The 22,499-nt window shown below is 46.3% G+C and overlaps 1 protein-coding gene across 1 annotated transcript in view; it reads right to left on the minus strand.

Moving 5' to 3' along the window:
- Positions 1 to 9,883: 9,883 nt before the first annotated feature.
- Positions 9,884 to 22,499, minus strand: part of LOC138303626 (C-type lectin domain family 2 member L-like) — a 57,295-nt gene continuing 44,679 nt past the window's right edge. The window contains exons 4-5 of the mRNA XM_069242923.1: positions 18,479 to 18,597; positions 9,884 to 14,271 (exon numbers count right to left, since the gene is read on the minus strand). Coding sequence (XP_069099024.1) covers positions 14,154 to 14,271; positions 18,479 to 18,597 — 237 coding nt within the window. The 3' untranslated portion in view covers positions 9,884 to 14,153. The remainder of the gene's footprint in view (positions 14,272 to 18,478; positions 18,598 to 22,499) is intronic.

Here is a 22,499-nt window from a genome sequence, read left to right on the forward strand (position 1 = left end):
GTTGTGCTGCTATGAAGGGGTAGGGGGCATTGCTGGCTGGGTGAAGTGGGTGGGTATGTAACTGTGCCCTTTCCTTCCTTGTTTCGTAGGTTGCGGTACTTACCGTCGTCGTCTTCGTCGGTGGTCTCGTCATGGAGGTATATGGGAAGAAGCAGGGCTGGCATGATCTGCAGCTCTCTATCCATGTATGCTTCGGCGTGTTGTGTGGGCCTCCGGTGAATGTTTAATTGGATTTGGTTAATTTCCGCCTGGACTTGCGTGGCGGTGGTTCCCGCCCCGGAACTGGCGGCAGACTAGTGGTTTATAATTTGATGGGCGGGTTGGGCCTCTCCATCGGCCTGTGGGCGGATTCTGCCATCGACGTTGGCAGTCCTCTACTGGCGAGGGGTGGTTTTCTGGATGCCTGTGTTTCGATTGGTTCATTATTTGGCAGTCCGGACCGCTCCTCTGTTGGCAGTTTTTACCGCCAAAGCCAGCGGCGCGGTAGGGACCGCCATGTTCATAATGAGGGGCTATGTTTGTTTTAAAAAGACTTAAGACACTTTACATCACTTTTCAGTGATATCTCAACATATAATTATTTCATTTTAATTGTTTTGACCTGCATTTATCCAGATAAATATATATTTTTCCAAACACTGTGGTGTATTTTTGTGGTGCTATATTGTGTTATTGTATGATTTATTGCACAAATACTTTACACATTGCCTTCTAAGTTAAGCCTGACTGCTCAGTGCCAAGCTACCTGAGGGTGGGCACAGGATAATTTGGATTGTGTGTGACTTACCCTGACTAGAGTGAGGGTCCTTGCTTGGACAGGGGGTAACCTGACTACCAAGCAAAGACCCCATTTCTAACATTGGTGATCAGTGGTGAGAATAGGACTTGTATTTGTGCAGTGACATACAGTAGCTACGTATTTCACTACTTACCCACAGTTGAAGGTCAACTTGATGTTTATTTTTTTCTGCTATTTCGTTTTTCCTGTCAATTTGTTGACCAAAATCCTCACTCAACATGTCTCAGGCTGGATCTCAAGCAGGAGATTTTGACCTGGCCCTGTTGGAGACATATACTGTTAAACAGCTGAAAGGGTTCTGCAAGGATATGGGTGAACCCACCAAAGGTGCCTCTAGAAAGGAGGAATTTCAAAAGGCGCTTAGGGCCTGGGCAGAAGCCCATTCTGATGAGAATGTTGAGGAGAAGAGTCCAGAAGATGGTCCTTCAGAGGATTTTTTGCCATCAGTTGATGATGTTACCCCTGCAATTGTGCCCCCTGCCAAACCAGGGAGCAGTGTCTCTGATCAAAGCCTGACAGCAGAGGAAAGGAGAGAGGAGAGGGAAGTTCAATTGCAAATGGCAACGGCAACGATGAAACTTGAAGCTCAACAGGAGGAAAGGAGAGCAGAGAGAGAAGCAAAAGCAGCTGAGAGAGCCTTAGCTGAGAAAGAAACTTGTGTTAGCTCATGAACTGAGTCTCAAGGGGATGGAGATCAAGGTGAGACAGTCAGAGCCCAGCAGTGATGGTGGCAGCATACATGCAGGACCTGTTGGGGAGAAAAAGGTTCATACACACAAAAATGTGGTGCCAAGTTTTGTGGTGGGAGATGACATTGACAAGAGACTGGCTGCCTATGAAGTTGCACTAAGGGCCCATGGGACCTCTGAGGAGCACTGGGGGAGGCTTTGAGGTTTTATGTACCAGCAGTGGGGAGGGTCACACTTCTTACACTAGCTCCACAAGATAGATACGTCTATGCACCCATGAAAGACGCTTTACTGGCCAAGTTTGGGTTAACCCCTGAGAAATATCGCCAGAGGTTTAGGGACAGTGCCAAACATTCCACACAAACTTGGGTAGGTTGTTATGATTTATCCAATAGGGCACTGGATGGATGGGTGTGGGGCAGCAAAGTAGATGATTACAAAGGTTTTTTTTACTTGATTCTGAGAGAGCATATGCTCAGTATTTCTTTTACAGAGTTGTGCCAGCACTTAGTAGATAGTAAGCTGACTGATACCAGGAAGCTTGCTGAGGAGGCGGACCTTTGGGTCAGCACCAGAGTGTCCAAGAAGGCATCTGGTGGGGACACTCACAAAGGTGGTCAGGGTTCCCAACAGAAGAAAGAGGGGGGAGAAAAACATAAAGATAAGGAGTTCTCAAAAGGTCCCCAAAAGAATTCCTGGGGGAGGAGGGTGGTAACCATTCCTCTTCTAGATTTGGGAAGAAGCCAGGGTATTTTGATGGAACATTAGGGAAATTCATCCCCAAATGCTTGGAGTGCTACCAGCATGACACTCTAAGGGCGACTCCCAGTGTTCCAAGAGAGCACAGTCCACTACTGTACAGACACCTGGGTTGGCTAGTGTAGTGCTCGGGGTGGGGAGATAGTCCCAGTTAGCTTTGGGGGGCAGGCAGAGGTTTCCCTAGTGTCCCTGGGAGAGAGAGAGATGGTGACTAAAGCCTACATGCCAGAAAATACTTTGAAGTATAGGCAGTGGGTCACCATTGATTGGCAAAGGGTGGAGGCTCTGCGTGACACAGGAGCCAGTATGACTATTGTCAAGAGTCAGTTGGTGTCAGCAGAGCAGATAGTCCTTAATACATTCTACAAGGTCATAGTCACTGACAATTGTGAGAGTCACCTACCAGTGGCTCTGGTTTCCTTTGAGTGTGGGGGGGAGGGGGGGTGAGTCTCTGGTACTCTGAAAGAAGCTGTGAGTCCTGCCATGCCTGTAGATTGTCTGTTAGGCAATGATCTTGAGCATACTGCCTGGAAGGAGGCAGGGCTCAGATCCCTCCTGCAGATATTAGGTTTGCCTGAGTGGGTCTGCATGACCACACGGTCCATGGCTGCCCAGGACGGGAGTCAAGGGAGTCTGGAGCCTGGAACAATGGCCCAGACAGCTGCAAAGAGGAAGGGCAAGAGGCGCAGGAAACCCATCTCAGATGTTCCCACAGTGGTGGACGGGCCCCTGAAGAGGAGGAGGCCCTTGAGGCAACTGGGGAGGACATAGCTGACCTGGGCAACCTACCTGAACTTGCTGGCTGGCAAGTAGAGGGTGTGCCAACCAGGGCAGAATTCTGCAGGGCGTAGAAGGAATTCCCCACTCTTGAGGGTCTGAGGAAACAGGCCACAGCCCAAGCAGCAGGTGACGCCTCTGGCACTCACCATATTTACTGGGAAAAAGATCTCCTTTACAGTGAGCCTAAGGTTCCGGGCCCTGGGGCAGCATGTGTGCTGGTGTCCCCCAGTGTTACCGAGCCTTCCTACTGGGTCTGGCTCATGACATTCCCCGGCAGGACATCTGGTCCAAGACAAGACCTTTAATAAGCTTGTCTCCCACTTCCATTGGCCCAGAATGAGGTTAGCCTCAGATAATTTCCGCAGAGCTTGCCCCACCTGCCAGGCTAGAGGGAGGACAGAGAAAAAGCTTAAAGCTCCCCTGTTCCCACTCCCCGTCATTGGAACCCCCTTTGAAAGGGTGGGCACTGACATTGTTGGTCCCTTGGACCCCAAAACTGTCCTGGGCAACAGGTTTATCCTGGTTCTGGTGGACCATGCCACCCGCTATCCAGAGGCAATCCCTCTGAGAACCGTGACCGCACCGGTGGTGACCAGAGCCCTGCTGGGAATATTTACCCGTGTGGGATTCCCTAAGGAAGTTGTGTCTGACAGGGGCACAAACTTCATGTCTGCGTACATGAAGTCCATGTGGGATGAGTGTGGGGTGACCTACCGGTTTCCCACCCCTTATCATCCTCAATCTAATTGTCTTGTTGAGAGATTCAACAAGACCCTTAAAGGCATGATTAGTGGCCTGACTGAAGCCATGAGGCGTAAGTGGGACATCCTCTTACCATGCCTGCTGTTTGCTTACAGGGAGGTGCCCCAGAAAGGGGTGGGGTTCAGCCCCTTTGAACTCCTCTATGGTCACCCTGTCAGGGGACCACTGAGCATCGTTAAAGAAGGCTGGGAGAAATCTCCCATGACACCTCCCAAGGATGTGGTCAGCTACATCCTGGCCCTCCACAACCAAACCCAACGCTTCTGGAAGCGGGCCAAGAGTAACCTCGAGGCCAGTCAAGAAGTGATGAAGGAGTGGTATGACCGGAAGGCCTCCATGTTCTCACCTGGAGACAGGTTTGATGGAGCCAGTAAAGACTATGGCTCTCCAGGACCGCTGGACTGGCCCCTTTGAGATTAAAGAGGCTAAGGGGAAGGCCACTTACCTAGTGGATCTCAAGACCCTTAGGCACCCCTAAGGGTCCTCCATCACAACAGATTCAAACCTCACTTAGAGAGGCCTGAGGTCAGTATGCTCCTGGTCACAGATGAGGGCATGGAAGAGTAGAGTGAACCTCCCCCCGACCTCCTCTCTGCCAAAGAAGGTGATGGGGCAGTTCGGGCTGGACTGCTCCCATGGGGAACAGGGTCAAGACTGATTTGCATATGGCTGGGTCCAAACTGGGGTGGCATGGTGAGCAAAAGAACGATGGATTGAACCCAGATCTGTGACGGGCGGTGAGTGTTTGCATTGTCAGCACTCCGTCCATCATCCTTTTGTATTGCTAAAGGGTCAGTGGAGGGTGTCATTCTCTCTGACTCCCTGACTCTAGACCAGAGAGGAAACCGCTATGAGTTGTTAGAGAAGTTCTCTTCCCTGTTTTCCCTTACTCCTGGACTTACCCATCTATGTGTTCATGATATTGACACGGGAGACAGTCCCCCTGTGAAGAATACAATTTACAGGTTGTCGGATAAGGTAAAGGCCAGCATCAAGGAGGAGGTCTCCAAGATGTTGACCTTAGGGGTTATTGAGAAATCCAGTAGTCCCTGGGCCAGCCTGTGGTTCTGGTACCTAAGGCGGCTGCCCCTGGTGTGAATCAGAACTCCGATTCTGTGTGGACTACCGGAGTCTCAACTCAGTCAAATGGACTGACGCTCACCCCATCCCCGAGCTGATGAGCTTGTTACAGGCTAGGCGCTGCCAAGTTCCTGAGTATGTTTGATCTTACATCAGGGTACTGGCAGATCGCCCTGACTGAGGGGGCCAAAGAGAGATCTGCATTTTCCACACCTGATGGCCATTACCAGTTATGGGTGATGCACTTTGGGTTGAAAAATGCCCTTCCAACGGTTGGTTAATGGGGTCCTAGCTGGCAAGGATGCCTACTACGCAGTCTAACTAGATGACATAGCTGTCTATAGTTCCAGCTGGGAGGAACACCTGGCCAACCTCAAGGAGGTGCTTCAGGCCCTGCAACAGGCAGGCCTGACCATCAAGGCTAGTAAGTGCCAGATTGGGCAGGGTTCTGTGGTGTACTTGGGACACCTAGTAGGTGGTGGCAAGGTGCAGCCACTCCAGGCCAAGATTGAGACTATCAAGGCCTGGCAACCACCTAGAACACAGACTGAAGTGAGAGCCTTTTTAGGCCTCACAGGATACTACCGCAGATTTGTCAACGGCTGTGGTACTATTGTGTCACCCTTGACAGCACTTACTTCTAAAAAGCAACCTAGGTTGGTGAATTGGACAGAGGCTTGTCAGAAAGCCTTTGATTCTCTAAAGGAAGCCATGTGCACGTCCCCAGTGCTCAAGGCCCATGACTACTCCCAGGAATTTATTGTGCAGACAGACGCTTCAGAGCATGGCATAGGGGCTGTTCTAACACAGCTAAATGAGGAGGGTCAGACCAACCAGTAGTCTTTATTAGCACAAGGTTATTACCACAGGAACAGAGGTGTAGTGCTATTGAGAGGGAGGCATTTGCTGCGGTTTGGGCACTGAAGAAGCTGAGGCCATACCTGTTTGGGACTCACTTCCGGGTTAAGACAGACCACAGGCCCCTCAGATGGCTCATGCAAATGAGGAGTGAGAATCCTAAACTGTTGAGGTGGTCCATTTCCCCACAGGGGATGGACTTTACAGTGGAGCATTGCCCGGGGATTGACCACGCCAACGCTGATGGTCTCTTCAGGAGAATCCACCTTAGCGATGAGAGCTCCTAGGAGGTGGGGTAGCTCTCCCCACTTTCAGCTGGGGGGGACACATGTTAGACATGACAGCCTTAGGGTGGTCACCCCTAACTTTATGCCTGCCTCCCTCCACTTTTTGGACACTGCTTTTGCTGGTTTTAAGACTCTGCGCACTTTACCACTGTTAACCAGTGCTAGAGTGCATATGCTCTCTCCTTTTAAACATGGTAACATTGGATTATACCCAATTTGACTATTTACGTATAATTCCCTAGTAGAGTACACTATGGCGGTCATTCTGACCCTGGCGGTCAAAGACCGCCAGGGCGGAGGACCGCGGGAGCACCGCCGACAGGCCGGCGGTGCTCCAATGGGGATTCCGACCGCGGCGGTAAAGCCGCGGTCGGACCGGCAACACTGGCGGTCTCCCGCCAGTGTACCGCCGCCCCATTGAATCCTCCAAGGCGGCGCAGCTTGCTGCGCCGCCGAGGGGATTCCGACCCCCCCTACCGCCATCCAGATCCCGGCGGTCCGACCGCCGGGAACCGGATGGCGGTAGGGGGGGTCGCGGGGCCCCTGGGGGCCCCTGCAGTGCCCATGCCACTGGCATGGGCATTGCAGGGGCCCCCGTAAGAGGGCCCCTACAAGTATTTCACTGTCTGCTTGGCAGACAGTGAAATACGCGACGGGTGCAACTGCACCCGTCGCACAGCTTCCACTCCGCCGGCTCGATTCCGAGCCGGCTTCATCGTGGAAGCCTCTTTCCCGCTGGGCTGGCGGGCGGCCTGAAGGCGGCCGCCCGCCAGCCCAGCGGGAATGTCAGAGTTACCGCCGCGGTCTTTCGACCGCGGAACGGTAACCTGACGGCGGGACTTTGGCGGGCGGCCTCCGCCGCCCGCCAAGGTCAGAATGAGGGCCTATGTGTGCCCAGGGCCTATAGATTACATTCTACTAGTGGGCCTGCAGCACTGATTGTGCCACCCACTTAAGTAGCCCTTTGACCTTGTCTCAGGGCTGTCATTGCAAGGCTTGTGTGTGCAGTTTCACTGCCAATTCGACTTGGCATTTAAAAGTACTTGCCAAGCCTAAAGCTCCCCCTTTTCTACATATAAGACACCCCTATGGTATGGCCTTCGTTACCGATAGGGCAGGGTGCTGTGTAGATAAAAGACAGGACATGTACCTGTGCAGTTTATATGTCTTGGCAGTGTAAAACTCCTAAATTTGTTTTTACACTGCTGCAAGGCCTGCTTCCTTCATAGGCTAACATTGGGGCTGCCCTGATACGTTGTTTGGGTGGTAGCTGCTGATCTGAAAGGAGTAGGAAGGTCATATTTAGTATGGCCAGAATGGTGACATAAAATCCTGCTGACTGGTGAAGTTGGATTTAATATTACTATTTTAGAAATGCCACTTTTAGAAAGTGAGCATTTCTCTGCACTTAAATGTTTCTGTGCCTTACAATCCACGTCTGGCTGGGTTTAGTTGACAGCTCCTTGTGCATTCACTCGGACACACCCCAAACACAGGATACTTAGCCTCACTTGCATACATCTGCATTTTGAATGGGTCTTCCTGGGCTGGGAGGGCCTGCTTTCACACAAAGGACTGCCATACCCCCTCCTGGGACCGTGGAAGGCAGGATTGAACTGAAAGGGGACCTGGTGCACTTCTAAGCCACTCTTTGAAGTCTCCCCAACTTCAAAGGCACATTTGGGTATATAAACAGGGCATCTGCTCCTTCCAACTCAGACACTTCCTGGAGAAGAAACTTGTAACCAGAACCTGCATCCTGCCAAGAAGAACTGCCTGGCTGCCCAAAGGACTCACTTGACTGCTTTCTGTGAAGGACTGCTGCCTTGCTGTTGCCCTGCTGCCTTGCTGCTCTCTGGCTGAGATGAAGAAGTGCTCTCCAAGGGCTTGGATAGAGCTTGACTCCTGCTCCCTGAAGTCTCAAGACCAAAAAGACTTCATCTCTTCAAGAAGACTCCTTGTGTGGCAAAATTGGATGCACAGCCTGCCAGAAATGCCGCACAACCTGCACAGCAGTGAAACTATTAACCCATGCCAAACAGAAACGCAGCCCGACTTCGCAACAAGAAAATCGACGCAGTACCAGCGCAGCGACCGGAAATTCGAGGCACGGCCCACTGGATTGACGCATAGCCGAGCCGGAACAACGAAGCCTGACTTTCAGTGAGGAATCAACGCAGCACCTGCCGTGCGGTAGAAAGTTTGACACAACGCCCACCAGATCGACGCAGCTCCTGTGACTTAGTCCTGCCAGTGCAGGAAATCCACGCACAGTCCCCGGGGTGTCTGTTAACCCTGCAACCCGAAGAGGATCCACGACTGAGCACCGGAAATCGACGAAAAGCCATCCCTCGGTGGAAACTAAACGACGCATCGGTGTGTGCTGCCGGAGAAATGGACACACACCCCTTTGTTTCCATGCATCTCCCCCTCTGTGGTTCTTTGCGGAGTTTTTTCACACGAACCAGGTACTTTGTGCTTGAAAGACTTAGGACACTTTATATCACTTTTCAGTGATATCTCAACATATACTTGTTGCATTTTAATTGTTTTGACCTGCATTTTTCCAGATAAATATTATATATTTTTCCAAACACTGTGTGGTTTATTTTTGTGGTGCTATATTGTTATTGTATGATTTATTGCACAAATACTTTACACATTGCCTTCTAAGTTAAGCCTGACTGCTCAGTGCCAAGCTACCAGGGGGTGTGCACAGGATAACTTGGATTGTGTGTGACTTACCCTGACTAGAGTAAGGGTCCTTGCTTGGACAGGCGGTAACCTGAATGCCAACCAAAAACCCCATTTCTAACACTGTGCTAAGAAGCAATATGCTTCCATTGACTTCAATGGGTTCATCCGCCACAAACACCCAAGTTTACCCTACCTAGGATCTTCCGACAGAGAGATATATTCTCACCTCCACAGGGCACCAAATCACATGATTACTGTCTGTTCACATCTCTTCTGTGGTCCTGTGCACCAGGCTAGTGGCAAGAGGTGTCTGTATAGTGAACAGAAAAGCTCTTTACCATGAAGTCATCCAAATGGGATTGCAGGGACAAGAAGCAGATTTTGCAAAGTGGGACACAACTATTGATACCCTGGGAATTAATTGCAGCAATCTTTTTCTTCTTTTGTGTTTTAAAGAAAGACTACAACTACAAAAACGTAGTGATGTTGTTATTTAAAAAACAAGAACTTGCGGCTATTTGTTCCCATAACATGGACCTGACACCCCGAATTCTGCAGGACTGGCTGTTCAGAGAGGACAGTAGATAAAGACGATGGTTTATGCAGCAAGTTCCAATGTTAATTCTTTATGAGTTGGATGTATGATGGTATGATTGAAGCACCTCAAGATAGATCGGTCTATGTATAAATATATTTGTGTGGATGGTTTTATGAAGTTATTCAGCCCATCACTGGAGGTGGTTGTTGTTTACAGCACAATCATGAAAGAACTGCAATTTGTACACTGAACAATTGGGGATAGCGAGGCATCCAATAATGCAGACCAATGGATCCCAAATTTTTTAGAACCATGGCCCAAGCAAGATTGTCACATAATTCACTTTACTTTACTTTTTCCAGTTGCAAAAGGAGTTTGCAAACACCAATACCCAAGTTATAAAAAAGTAGCAATTTGTTCAAATACACAGCCTGACATTTGACCTCTGTCTTTGAAACACAGCAAATGTGACAAGATAAATACAGAATTTTAAGGCATCTTTATTAAGTGCTTCGACATTCATGACCAATCAAAAATCAGGTGGCGACCCACCAGTTGGCCATGGCTCACAGTTTGGAAAACCCTGATGGAGACTATTTGTGTTGTGCACAATAAATACCACCACAACAAAATGCACGGTGAATTATTCTTTTTATTTCATGAAAAATTGTGATCTCTGCATTTACAAAAGTGTGTCATGGAATGCACTTATAAGGCAAAGACATAAACAGAAATAAAATCTACCAAGAATGGTTACATACTAATATAAAGCTGAAGAATATATATGGGCTTTTAAAGCAATAAAACCAAACATATTGAAGCAGAGAACAATGTAATTCTCTGGAAAATTATTAGCAGTGAAAGGTAAAGCTCATTGAGGTGTTGTGAGTGTACTCATGCTAGTTTGGAAACGTCTTTGCCAAATGTAAGATTTTCAGCTAATTTCTGTCCATTGACCTGAATGGTAAAGGAGAAACTTCCAGGGAAATCTGGAAGATAATGGGGGTTATTACAACTTTAGAGGAGGTGTTAATCCGTCCCAAAAGTGACGGTAAAGTGACGGATATACCACCAGCCGTATTACGAGTTCCATAGGATATAATGGACTCGTAATACGGCTGGTGGTATATCCGTCACTTTATCAGCACTTTTGGGACGGATTAACACCACATCCAAAGTTGTAATAACCCCCAATGTGTGCTGGCGATAAAGTCCATTATTAGGTGGCATGAGTGTTAGTCAACCACAAGTAATAATGTCACAGTTCTTGTTAGGAAGAACATGTGTAAAACATTTAGAAGTACCAAAACAGTTACAACAGCTAAAAGGTCAAAAACACATCACAATAAAAATCCCCCTCCAATTTATAAAAGTAAGGAACAATTTAAAGAACAACTTCAAAACAAAATGATACAAATCCAGTAAGGGGAACCAGAAATATGAATGTTAAAGGTTTTTAATAAAAATAGCACCAAAAAGTGATATGCGCCAGCTGCGGTCATCAAACTGCACTTGACCAGGGCCTAGACCCAATTTACGTCTGACCTCAATGGAGACCATGTAGGATACAGAAACCAGGTTTGACCTATTCACATTTACCTTCAGACCTAGGGCCTGATTTAGAGTTTGGCGGAGGGATAACTCCCTCACAACAGTGATAGATATTCCATCTTCCGAAATCTAAATCCCATTAGAAATAATTGGATTTAGATTTTGGTGGATGGGATATCCTTCACAGTTGTGCTAGAGTAACTCCTCTGCCAAACTCTAAATCAAGCACATAGTCTTTTAAATGGAAGTAAAAAATCCTCAACAGGAACGCTTCAAGCAGGAGACATTCCAAATTTGTGCCCAATGAATGGTTCCTCACTGGCTGAATGGTTTTGGTGCCTTTGCAAGGTGAAGATTTCTTCGTTCTAACTTAGGGCGTGATTTAGAACTTGACGGTTGAGTTACTCCATCACAACGGTAACAGATATCCTGTCTGCAAAAAATTTAAATCCCATTATATCTTAAGGGAATTATATTTCAGTGGACAGGATATCCATCACAGTTGTGATGGAGTAACTTGTCCGCCAAGTTCTAAATCAGGCCCTTAGTCACTGTTTTGGAGCTCAGATTCACCAAACAGGACAAGACGGCAAGCTGTGGCTGAACAAGGCTCCACAGTGCTGAATACCCTTCCTGCTGAAACTGATTTGACGCTGTGGAAAAGCTCTAACCAGGAGCAACTTGATTCTTTGCCAAAGCGTGAATGCAGCTTTGTCAAATCAACTAGGCCAGCTGTTCAAGACCTCTGGAGGCCTTTGGAACAACAAAGATTCTAAGTCCTAGTTTTTTATGGATTTTAGGAGAAGTACACTTTGAAACAGCCAGTGGTTCAGAATCTCCTGAAAAGCACTGGGTGATCACTCTGGCAGAAGCAGACACGTCGAACAGCAGTTTCAGAACTGCCACAGGCAGGCTTTGTGGAAGTCCGGAAGCCATGTTTTACATTGACACTGTGGTAGTGACGCATTATTAGGTATTGCATTCAACAGATGACATTTAACTAATTGGCACTGGGCACGCTTTGTACCATATACTAGAGATTTATAGGTAAGGTAAATATGTCAGCAAGCCATTTACCAATTCAACATGGTTTTAGATGGCAGCACAAACACTGGGGCCTTGTTAGCAGAGTCCAGAGCACAGAGTGAAAAAAACAGCAGCATTCGCCCGAAAATATGAGTTATCATGAATAAAGAGTCATTTTTCTACACCTATCCCCTAACACTTGTTTATTGTAGTTCCGTACTTTTGAACTATGACATTTGGGAAAGGGGCAATGTAGAAGGCTTTGAACAGGTAGGAAACTGATCTAGGTTCAGTGTTTTAGAGGATGTTTGCATCAGTTTCCCCAACACAGTAAAACCTTCAATCCCTCCTTGTTTGGGTAGCTTCTGTAGGGTAGGGTAAGAAGGAGTAGCATGCAGTCACTTTTTTCCCTTTTGCTCTCTCTTCAGTTGCTTACGCTTGTGCTATAGATCTTGCAGCAGTTTCCACCTTCAACTTAGTGCTTCTCGTGCAGCAGGAAGTGAATTGCCAAGCACCAAAGATGGTTCCTCCAGATGCCACAGTTTACTCCGCTAATGAGAATTAAACATAGCATTAGAAAGGATACCTTGGGTGTCCTTAGCCACCAAAGCAGTCAATCGCAGACAGCAGGGTCAAACGCGGGGGGAAGTGGGTCCTTTGGGGGTTCCCTTCTCGGCAGCAGCATGGAACCAGGAATACTAGAACTGCCAAGGTTGCTGAAAATCAGCGGCTTGCTAGCAGCTGACGGGAAGCGGCTAAGCACAAGAGATGGATGCCAAATGTTGCTCCTCTAATGGAAATGAAATGCAGTGTTAGAGGGTCAACGTTGGCCATTCTTAGTAACCAGAGCAGTCACAGTCGGGGAAAGCTTACTGTTATGAGGTGGTGACACTCCAGCAGCAGACAGCAACATGATACGAAGATCTGCAGTGCTCACTGGAAACCTGTGGCTTACTGGAAGCTGGAGGTAAGCAGCTGCGTGGCTGCTAAGAATGCCAAAAGTTGCTTCTGAGTGAATCAATGAATATATATTAAACGTATAAAATACTATGTCCACCTTACAAGGCAGTTTCACTCTAAAGGGTACTAATGGTAATACAGAGCAACAGCAATTAGAGAACAGACTGTAGCACAATAACATGGTGTTGAGAGCTTTAGGCCAAGTATTGTAGTTATCTGTCTCATATTCTAGATTTATAAAATCTTTGGATGACAAATACCAGAGACTTTTAGAAGATTTAAATGCCCGTAGTATGAAAAACCAGCTGCCTGAAGAGGGACTTCCAGATCATGAAAAAGCAATGCATATGACAAAGTACTGAATTAACTGTGTTCTTTTGTTGATAATTAATGCAAGCTTCTGCACTGTCTGAGATAGACACCCTTATCCTGAGTTCAAAAAATAACTCCTGCTGTACAGTTAAAGATCGTTTGTAATTGCTTCACAGTTGAATCGGGTCCCTGTACACTAGAGATTACAGTCATTTGTTTTTGAATGAGTTCGACATGATGGCCAGTTTATGAAGATTGTTTGGAAGGAACTCAAAGTCTTTTTCAGACTCTTAATTGGTAACACAGGAGAAAGTGAGTGCATTTATACTTGGTTGCACATTATGTGGTTTCGGGAACATTACTTAACCTCTCCATGCCTAAAGAGAAAAAACTGGGTAACATCTGAATTTCATGTAAAACTGCTGCTTCTCATGTAAAGTGCTCTAATGCCCTTAGGCCAAGTTAGACAGTTGGACATATATAAAACTGCAAACATAAGTAAAAGGAATGCTACTGCCATGTTCTCTAATCGGGTATATTAAAGGTCGAAATGTAAACATTAAACCTAACATGGAATTATTTCTTCCTGTTATTGAAGCTGATCCCCAACAAGAAAGATAGCCCATTGAGTAAATTCCTAAAGGGGTTTCATCTAAAAAATCCAATGGCTGAAGAGCTCTTTACTGAATGTTGGATGTAACATGGTGTGTGTGGTGAAGGCAATAATGTTACCATGTTAAAAATGCACCAAAACATTATGGCAGCAGATACTGTGTCACGTAAGCCTATGCAGGAGAGATATAATAGATTAGTCTCAATGGGACAGGAAATGTCAGTCGCCAAATGTCAATGGTCTAGGATGTGAATATGAATGACCTGCACACACTATGAACTGTATTCTCGTCCTCAACAAGAGGGTGCTTTAGGAGTTTCACCTGAAGGTTTTAGAGCACTCTATCAGCCACTCTGTGACTTATTCCACACTTATTGCTAATCAGATTTATGGGAGGCAGAAGATTAGATGATGAAAAAACCTAGAGATGGAGCTTCCAAGCTCAGCTGGCTTCTTTTATACAAATCCAAGGTCTTTGAGAAGCACAGTCCAAGTTCCAAGCTTTTTTGGAGTTCAGGCAGACGCAGTCCAGGGCTGGGCCATCACTTTGGCTGAGTTCACTGGAGAAATAGACATAAGAGGTGATATGTTCATTACCGGTTTGTAAATTTAATATAGAGATTCACATAGCAATGTATACAGTACTTAATCATTTTGAAATGGAGCACATCACCAAGATTTCTAAATTATAAATCAGTTTGTAAATTAAAAAGCAAATTAAAAATGTAAAAACCTACAACAGATATTTACAAAATCCGGATTACGTTTAACAGTTTTGAGCACCAATTGGAGAATCGATTGACAGCTGATATAAACAGGTACCATGTATGCCAATTTTGTGGAGTCTTCTGATGAGGGTGTTATGGGAGACAGTGTCAAAGGCTGCTGAGGTTGAGCAGGACGTGGGCCTCTGTTTCTCCGTGGTCCAGGGTGATTCAAATGTAATCTGTGGCCGCAATGGGTGCTGTTTCAGTGCTGAGATTCTTTCTGAATCCTATCTGATTGTTGTCTAGAAGATGGTGAAGTTCTAGGTGGGATGTGAGTTGCCTGTTGATGGCTTTCACATTCACGTTGGCTGGCTAGGGTAGCAGGGAGATGGGTCAGAAGTTGCTCAGCTGATTTGTGTAGGTTGTGGACTTCTTGAGGAGGCGTTGATTTCCCCAAGTTTCGCTTATCTGGGAAAGTGGCATTTGTGATGGAGGTTGTTTACCAGTCAATTGCACACTTGACAACCCCGAGAGTGGGCTATGACCGTGCAGTTATTTTGCAATTATGGAGCTCCCATTTTATAACTGGCTTAAAACCACAAGGTCCCTGCTCGTTCTGTCTTACCTTTACTTGTCTCCCTGCACTCCTGATAGAAGATGGCTCTTAAAGAGGAGCATGTACTACATGCACTCGTCTTCCCTCCTATGATTTGATGGATCACGGATGGTGGGCATCCAAATATCCTTTGCGCATGTTGCAAGCCACAGAGCTGCTAAGAAAACTGCCTTGGCATGCAAAACCCATCTGTCCTCAGAGTGGGTCTCATCACTGCGCAGAGTGAATGACACCCAGAAGAGGAATATTTATGGGCATATTTAAGAGCCCCTAGCGCTACCTTAGCACCGCCACAGCGCCATTTTTTTACACCAAGGCTGCGCCGAAGTGTCTTTTCTGCTGTGCAATATTTACAAAGTGGCGCAATGCATCCATTGTGCCACTTTGTAAACCCCTGTGCCACACTATGCCTCCACCAGGCATAGTGTATGCAAGGGGGGGATTCTGGCACTAGGAGGCCTGGAAAAATGGCACAGTGAAATGTAACAGATTTTACTGTGCCATTTTTGGTGTCATTTTCAAAACCTGCTCAGACAAGGTGTCAATGACACTCCTATAGTAACCTTTGGGCCTCTTGGCTGCACTGGCATCAACATTTTTGACACCAGTGTAGCAAAGTCCCACAATAGCGTCAAAGATGTTGACGCTATTGTGCTAATGACCACGATGGTGCGCTGTATCATAAATATGGTGCAAGCATGGTGTAGTTAGGTGCGGTGGGGGAGTGGGGCAAGAAAAGTGGTGCATTATAGCTGATGCACCACTTTTTCTTAAATATGGACCTTAGTATTTAAAGTGAGATGAAAAAAGGGGCCACGGTCTTCAGGGTGTTCCTAAAAACATGTGAACTGAAATCTTGTCATTCACGCAGTATGCCACCTGAACAGTATTAGGTTTTCTGTCTGAGATTTATTTTGTTGCATCCAAATATATCACCCAACAAGAACATATGCCTAAAACAAGCCAGACCTATTGACTTTACCAGTCTGCGCAAACAGTATCAAACAAACTAGTTACAACAATGATTTAGTTGTGAATAATTATGACAGAAAATGGATCAGTTCTGAAACCTGAATGCATTACACCTAAGGTCTGAGAGTGGGGTACTGGTATGTGAAGTGTCTCAGTCATATCTCTTTTTCCTGTGACACCGCTTTTCTCCACAGTCTGTTGGATACTTACACATTCTCTCCCCACATTTGTATGAATTCCACCATGTACAAATCTCACACTTCATCTCTTCATCACAGACTTTTCACTTTCTTTCTGACTGCACTTCTTTGCAGATGTGATTAACTTTAAGATCATTCTTTTCGACTTGCATGGTCACTCAGCCTTCTGTACACACGAATCCACCATTGTTCTCACCCGTTCGGCAAAAAACTTGTGAGGAATATTGAGGGCTTGAGCGTAGAGAGTACTCACATGTGGTGTGGTCCTTACGCACGGTCTGGTGCCAAATGAGGTGTCTGCACTATCCTCAGGAGCCTTTATTTCCTCTTCTGGGAAAAGCTCCTCACCTAGCTCCGAGACATCAGAGCCACTATATTTGGCCCTGGGCTGGTAGACCAGGAGCTCTGGTGTCTCACCAAACGTCTTCTCCCATTTTTTAGCGGGCCTTCTTCCCAATGGGTCAGCCTCAACAAAAGTGTCTGATGTCTCCGAAGATAACTGGCTCATCCTGCTGTGTGTCCACCATTGGTTTCTGCACTGGTGTACAGTCTTTTTACCATGAAACGTGAGCTGCAATCACAGAGGCCCTTACCGTGCTAATGTGAGAGAAACAATTTGCAGAGAGAGTGGAGGTCGGCCCAATGATATTTAGAATCTCTTGAACGCTGTCTGTTCTGGTGGAGTGTTGTTAGTCTATGAGGGTTGTCTGTAGCATGGTTAGGCCAAAGGACCCAAGGACTGAAAGGCCCAGTCACTCTTCTTGTGACAGCAGGCTTGAGGCTGCAAAAGTAACTGTCCTACTTGTCAAGACCGGGAAAACACTGGAGAATGTCTAAACTGACTAAAAAAAAATCCAATGATGGAGTCAATGACCAGGCGTATCTACCTGGCATGTGAATACCTATGGAGCCAGATCTATTATGTGGGACGGTAAGCTAATATACTACTGTCCCCACACTACCACTGAGCATGACAACACTGTTTGTTCACTGAGTGCCACCTCCTTTTTGTGCGTGCATAGTATGTCATGACATGCATTGGATTTTAGATGTCTGTCCCTTGTTTTGTCCTCTTCCAACAGGTCGATCCTTGCAGTAGACTAGCCTGACGTGCAGTTTATTTTAGTAAGTGACCGGAGTTTATTAGAATTGACAGTTTACAACATACTGAGGTCTGTAGATTGAGTCAATAGGAGAAGTGTTGAGTATTTTTGGTCCTGATGAAGTGTCGCTGGATCCACATGGACCTCTGAGACACTAAACATGTTGACCCTTTCAACAGGGGTTTAACATAGTTTCCTACCCACTGTCTCCACTCTAACTGTGAGAGTGAATGAGCTTTATCTCAACCTTCACTCTCTCTTCTGTGTTTTTACTTTGGCCATTACCCCCCCCTGATCATTAAATTTGTGGTGTCCTGTTTGGGTTTTGGGCCAATTTTATCCTTTTTCTGCTCTCCTATCCTTGTAGTGCCTTTAGGTGGGCATTGTCCTCTAAATCTTTTACCACGGCACAGAGCTATTCAGATAAGATCTCCTGCAAAGAGCCCCCTTAAAGGGGTGCCTGTCAGACACTGCAGCACCGGTCTGACGAGGAGCATGTCCGATGATGAAGCATGACATCCGATAGGATGTGTGAGGGCATTCGCTTCTAGCAAAAGGGTTGCCCTGTGTCCTTCTCTTTTTCTTGGGAACAGTGTATTTATATTTGTAAAAGGCGTATCTACCACCAGAGGTGAAGTCACCAAGACCTTGTGAAGAAAAATAACTTGCCATGTCCGACCCCAGCACTAGATGGCAAGAGTATGCACAGCATGTCTATTTAAAGCCACACATGCTACAAACAAATTGTTTGGGGTAGTGCAGGCCCTTTGTGAATGCACAGATGTAGACAGCTCTCGGTACATGGGGTGTGGTGTTGCATCTTGTGAATGCAGAGATGCAGGCAGCGCTCAGTACAACTTGATGTCTAGTAGCACCTTGTGAATGCACAGACGCAGGCAGTGCTCACTACAACTTGATGTCTGGTAGCACCTTTGGAACGTACAGAGGTAGGTCAGGCACAGTACAACATAGAGCTGGTAAGAAAATATTTGCCTTGACTGCTTGGATGCCCAGTCTAGCCCTGGTTATAACTGCACCCCACTGTCTGGGAACAAATAGGGGGTGTGGGACTAATTGTGTAAAACTGGATCAACAATGTCTTAAAAAACGATAGCGATGGCTGGAACCTACTTTAGGAGAAACAATGCACCATGAAATCATACACTTACACCTCATTTTCAAAGGACGATCCATCCACCCACTGCCATTCTTGGTGCCCTGTCACCGTGATCTTCTTCAGTCCAATCCAGTAATCCTGACTAGAGTCTTTGAATCGAAAGATGGTTTTCTGCAGGGAAAGTATGAAGAATTGTGATGTTTACCACATATAAATATCTCAACTTTTTGGAAAATTCACAATACGTGGAAACATTTTTGCATTACATTACGACTAACTGCACAGCTTCATGCAGACACTGGTACCACCTGCCAAGGAATGGCCCACCCAGACGAGGCATGCTCCCGTGAAGCAAGGTTAGACCCTTTCAGACGGTGCAGGACTCACCTGACTGGCATCTCCCTGCCTTACATGATATCGTAGATTCTCAGGGCACATATCCTAGTTGCCAGTCTGGAACTGATAGTGGGTTTCAAAGATTTTCAAATTCAGTACCAAGGGGACAGGTGGCCCACACCACAAAATCACTCTTAAGTTTTCGTGAAGTTTTGTGCATGCATGTTCAATATATGAGATACACAATCCTTTCTATAAAATATCAGTTACAAAACAGCTTCAGGTAACGTAAAATAAATCTTTATGACACAGACATAGCTTCATTCTATGCTAAGTGCTATGATATGCTAGGTAGTGCTATGAAGCATTGACATTAAGCACTATAGATTTAGCAACCCCTTTTCAAGCACTTTTTTCAGGTATCATGACCATGACCAGGACCCCAGGGCCAGTCGCTTAGACTTCCATTCCTAAACAGCTTGTATCCGCCTTCGAATAACACCCTACCCAGTGCTTGTATGGGAAATATTGACAACCCAGTGGTGACTGCCACTGAACGGGGGTGGCGGGTCAGGGATGGACCATTCGTTTTTTTTTCTTTTTTTAAACCCAAAAAACCACTTACCTGTTGAGGTCGGACACGTGTTTGTCTTCTACGTCCTCATCCTCGTCCGGATGCACACAGGCTTCCAGATTTCCCTCAGCCAATCATCAAGCTGCTGTCACCAGCATGACAGCAGCGTTGAGATTGGTGTGAACTCCCTATTTCAGCGCTCACAGAAGGAGTGGCACTCTGTCCACTTTCTCCCCCGGCTATGAAATACAGCCGGGTGGAGAAATGCAAAGTGTGCATGTCTGTTTGGCCGACCCAACATGGCCGGCCAAAGTGACATGCGCACATAAGGTGCACAAACCACTCCTCTCTCCTGCCCCCTCCGGTCCTGCCCGCCCTATCCTGTTGCCTCAGCTAAAAGTAAAATAATAATAACGACCCATTATTATCATATTATTTTTCTTCTGCTCAAAGCAGCAGGGCAAGGCCCCTGCTTACATCACTTTTTAAATTATTCTTAACAACTAAACCTTGATACTGTATGTATTTATTTCTGAGTTTTCTACAGCGCTGACAAGACCCGAGGGTATAGCATGTTCATATCATCCATCGAGTATAATAGACAAACAGCTGAATCAAAACAAATCAAATCACTGGTTGAGCAAGAAGGAGGAGAGATAACAAAGGAGAGGTACAGGGAGACCTGGGAGTATGGATCCGGTCTCGTTGGGGGATTGATGGCCCGCTAGTGGAGATGCTGTCTGAGGAGGAGATCCTTGAGCTGTCTCTTGAAACTCAGGAGGGAGTTCATCCTGGTAAGTAGTGGTATGTATCTTAAACTCAGTTTTTATGTCTTTGCTGTAACATTATGGAAGGTCAAACACACCATCTTGAAATCTAATTTCTGTGCTGTGCCAAGAAACTATTTGCAAAAGCAATGAGAGCCTAAATCTGAAAAGCAGGTCTGCCACACAGTACAGAGATCTAGCCCATGTCCACGTGCTACCAGCAAAAAACTCAATGATTGTGAGATAAGAACATTTTTTGAATTCCAAGACAAAAACATGTTTTCAAGCCCAGTCTCTACGAACAGGGACTGTGTACAGTCAATTCTACTGGACTCGCCGTCTTTCATGTGGATATAAATACCTGTGTTCCCATTATTGGCCATTTTGGAAAGGATCCCAGCATCAAAACATGCTCAGGAGCGGTGCCAAGGGGGAAGGGCCAGAAATGAACACACGCACCACACCGCTCTGTCACGAATCAAATGTGACTGTTCTGATGTCGAAGAGCTCAGGGGGATGTTGCTGTCCTCAGGTTTATTTGATTGCAGTAGAAATCTAATCTCAGATAGATACAAGTGTCCCAAGAACCAGAATTAAAGCAGCCTGGTTCTGTGCCACCCTCTGTGTGGGCACCCTCCTGCATGATGAGAGCCAGTGCCAGGAAAGTGTGCCACCCCGTATCTACGGGGCTCTAATACTTACGTCCAGTAAGGTTTCTGTGTGCAATCTGTTGTGGCATAGAGGTAACAATGTGATACCTGGAAGGCTTCTGTGCGCTCACTCATCTCAAGAATAAAGGTGATTATAGGTTATTGACCCAAAAACTGCCTTTGATTCAAACATATCTAACTGGATCAGTAAATGAAGTAGATTGACTCCTACATCCCTTTAGTTCGGGTTACTCCAGTGCTCTGCCATATTATTACTTATGAAAGGTATAGTTAGGCCTAGTGGTGAGACTGTGGAAGTGCAGCTAGTTAGCACCCCGGCTCATTAATGCGCAGATTGATCTCTGTGCCGCCGCTGAGAGCCAGGTGAAGAGGGGTCGCAGCTGGAAATAGCTGCAGAGGACCCTCGCATCTCTAACCTGCTCCCATCTGGTGGATCACAGCTCTGGACCTACGTTTCCAGATTCTGATGCGTATAATCTGGGTACTACCCCATTTGTTTAGCAGTATCAGTCACATAATCTGGGTATCTCGAAGAGAATGACGCTCCTTCCAGGTTACAGCTAACTGTAATTAGCTTTATAAACGCGGCAGCTGAATTCATCAAAACATTATCTGTGAAGATTAAAACAAAGGTCACAGAGAATAAAGAAATAGAAAAGTACAAAGCAGCGAGGAGGACAATGTACACTCTAACACATCAATTTCCTTTTGTAAAAATGAGATATTAAAATAAGTAAAAAAATTCACAGATTACCACTATCGCAAAGCATCTTTTAAAAAGGCCCCTACAGAGGAACATACAACAAGATCAAATGACTTACAAAGATAATAAAAGGCTGGTCCGCATTGTTGGAAATACTTAATCACTGTAACAAATATCTCTGTCTAAAAGGTTCACAATATTTACAAAAGAGGGTAAAGTGCATGAGCGGCTGCAGGGAGGTTCGATCAGGCGGACATGCTAAAATTGTTTTCACATCCTATTGCCCTGGAGGAAAACCAAGGTTTTGTCTGAAAGATCACAGCTGGATCCTGGCCAGGAGTCAACATTTTTAACCTGAGCGAGATCGGGTTCAATCTCCTCCCTCGTTTGTATGACGTAGGCTCTCATTAAAGGTCCCAGTTCCTTCACTTCTCTAGCAGCAGATGCAATTCTCTGAAACTCCTTCTTAACAAGGCCAATCTCCCTCTTAGTCACCAATGTGGGGACAAATATAACCCCTAGGGCTCCAGCAGTACTCCTAATGTAGCTCATACATGGGATTGTGTCACAGGCCAAGCAATCAGTAATGATCTCCCAATTAAAAACAGTGCATGTGTCCCCCAGGCAGAAATCCACAGAAGAAGTGGTGCAAGCTTGATGTGGTCTATAAAGCTGAAGCCTAATTCCTGACCCCTTAAGCATGCGGAGGAAATGAGCACCTTGATTCACCAACCAGTTAAGATCCCCTCATATGAGAAATATCAACAGGGAATTTAGAAGCTCACTTAATGGGGCTTTAATTCCTTGGCCCAGGAGAAATGGCCCAGCCCAGCCTTATGCGGGTGAAGACAGGCCTGCTCTTGGCACGGTATTTGCCCGGGCACTTGCCCAGGCACATCCTGCATGCATCCCTCGTGTCACCCAGTGCTAAAGACCTCAATTATGGTGTCAGAGCCCCTCCCCCTGGGCTAAGTAGAGGATTCTGGATGTTGCAGTCACCTCGCTGTAGCACAGTAACAGCA

Source organism: Pleurodeles waltl, chromosome 7 (assembly GCF_031143425.1).
Source record: "Pleurodeles waltl isolate 20211129_DDA chromosome 7, aPleWal1.hap1.20221129, whole genome shotgun sequence".
In the NCBI taxonomy this organism is placed as follows: Eukaryota; Metazoa; Chordata; class Amphibia; order Caudata; family Salamandridae; genus Pleurodeles; species Pleurodeles waltl.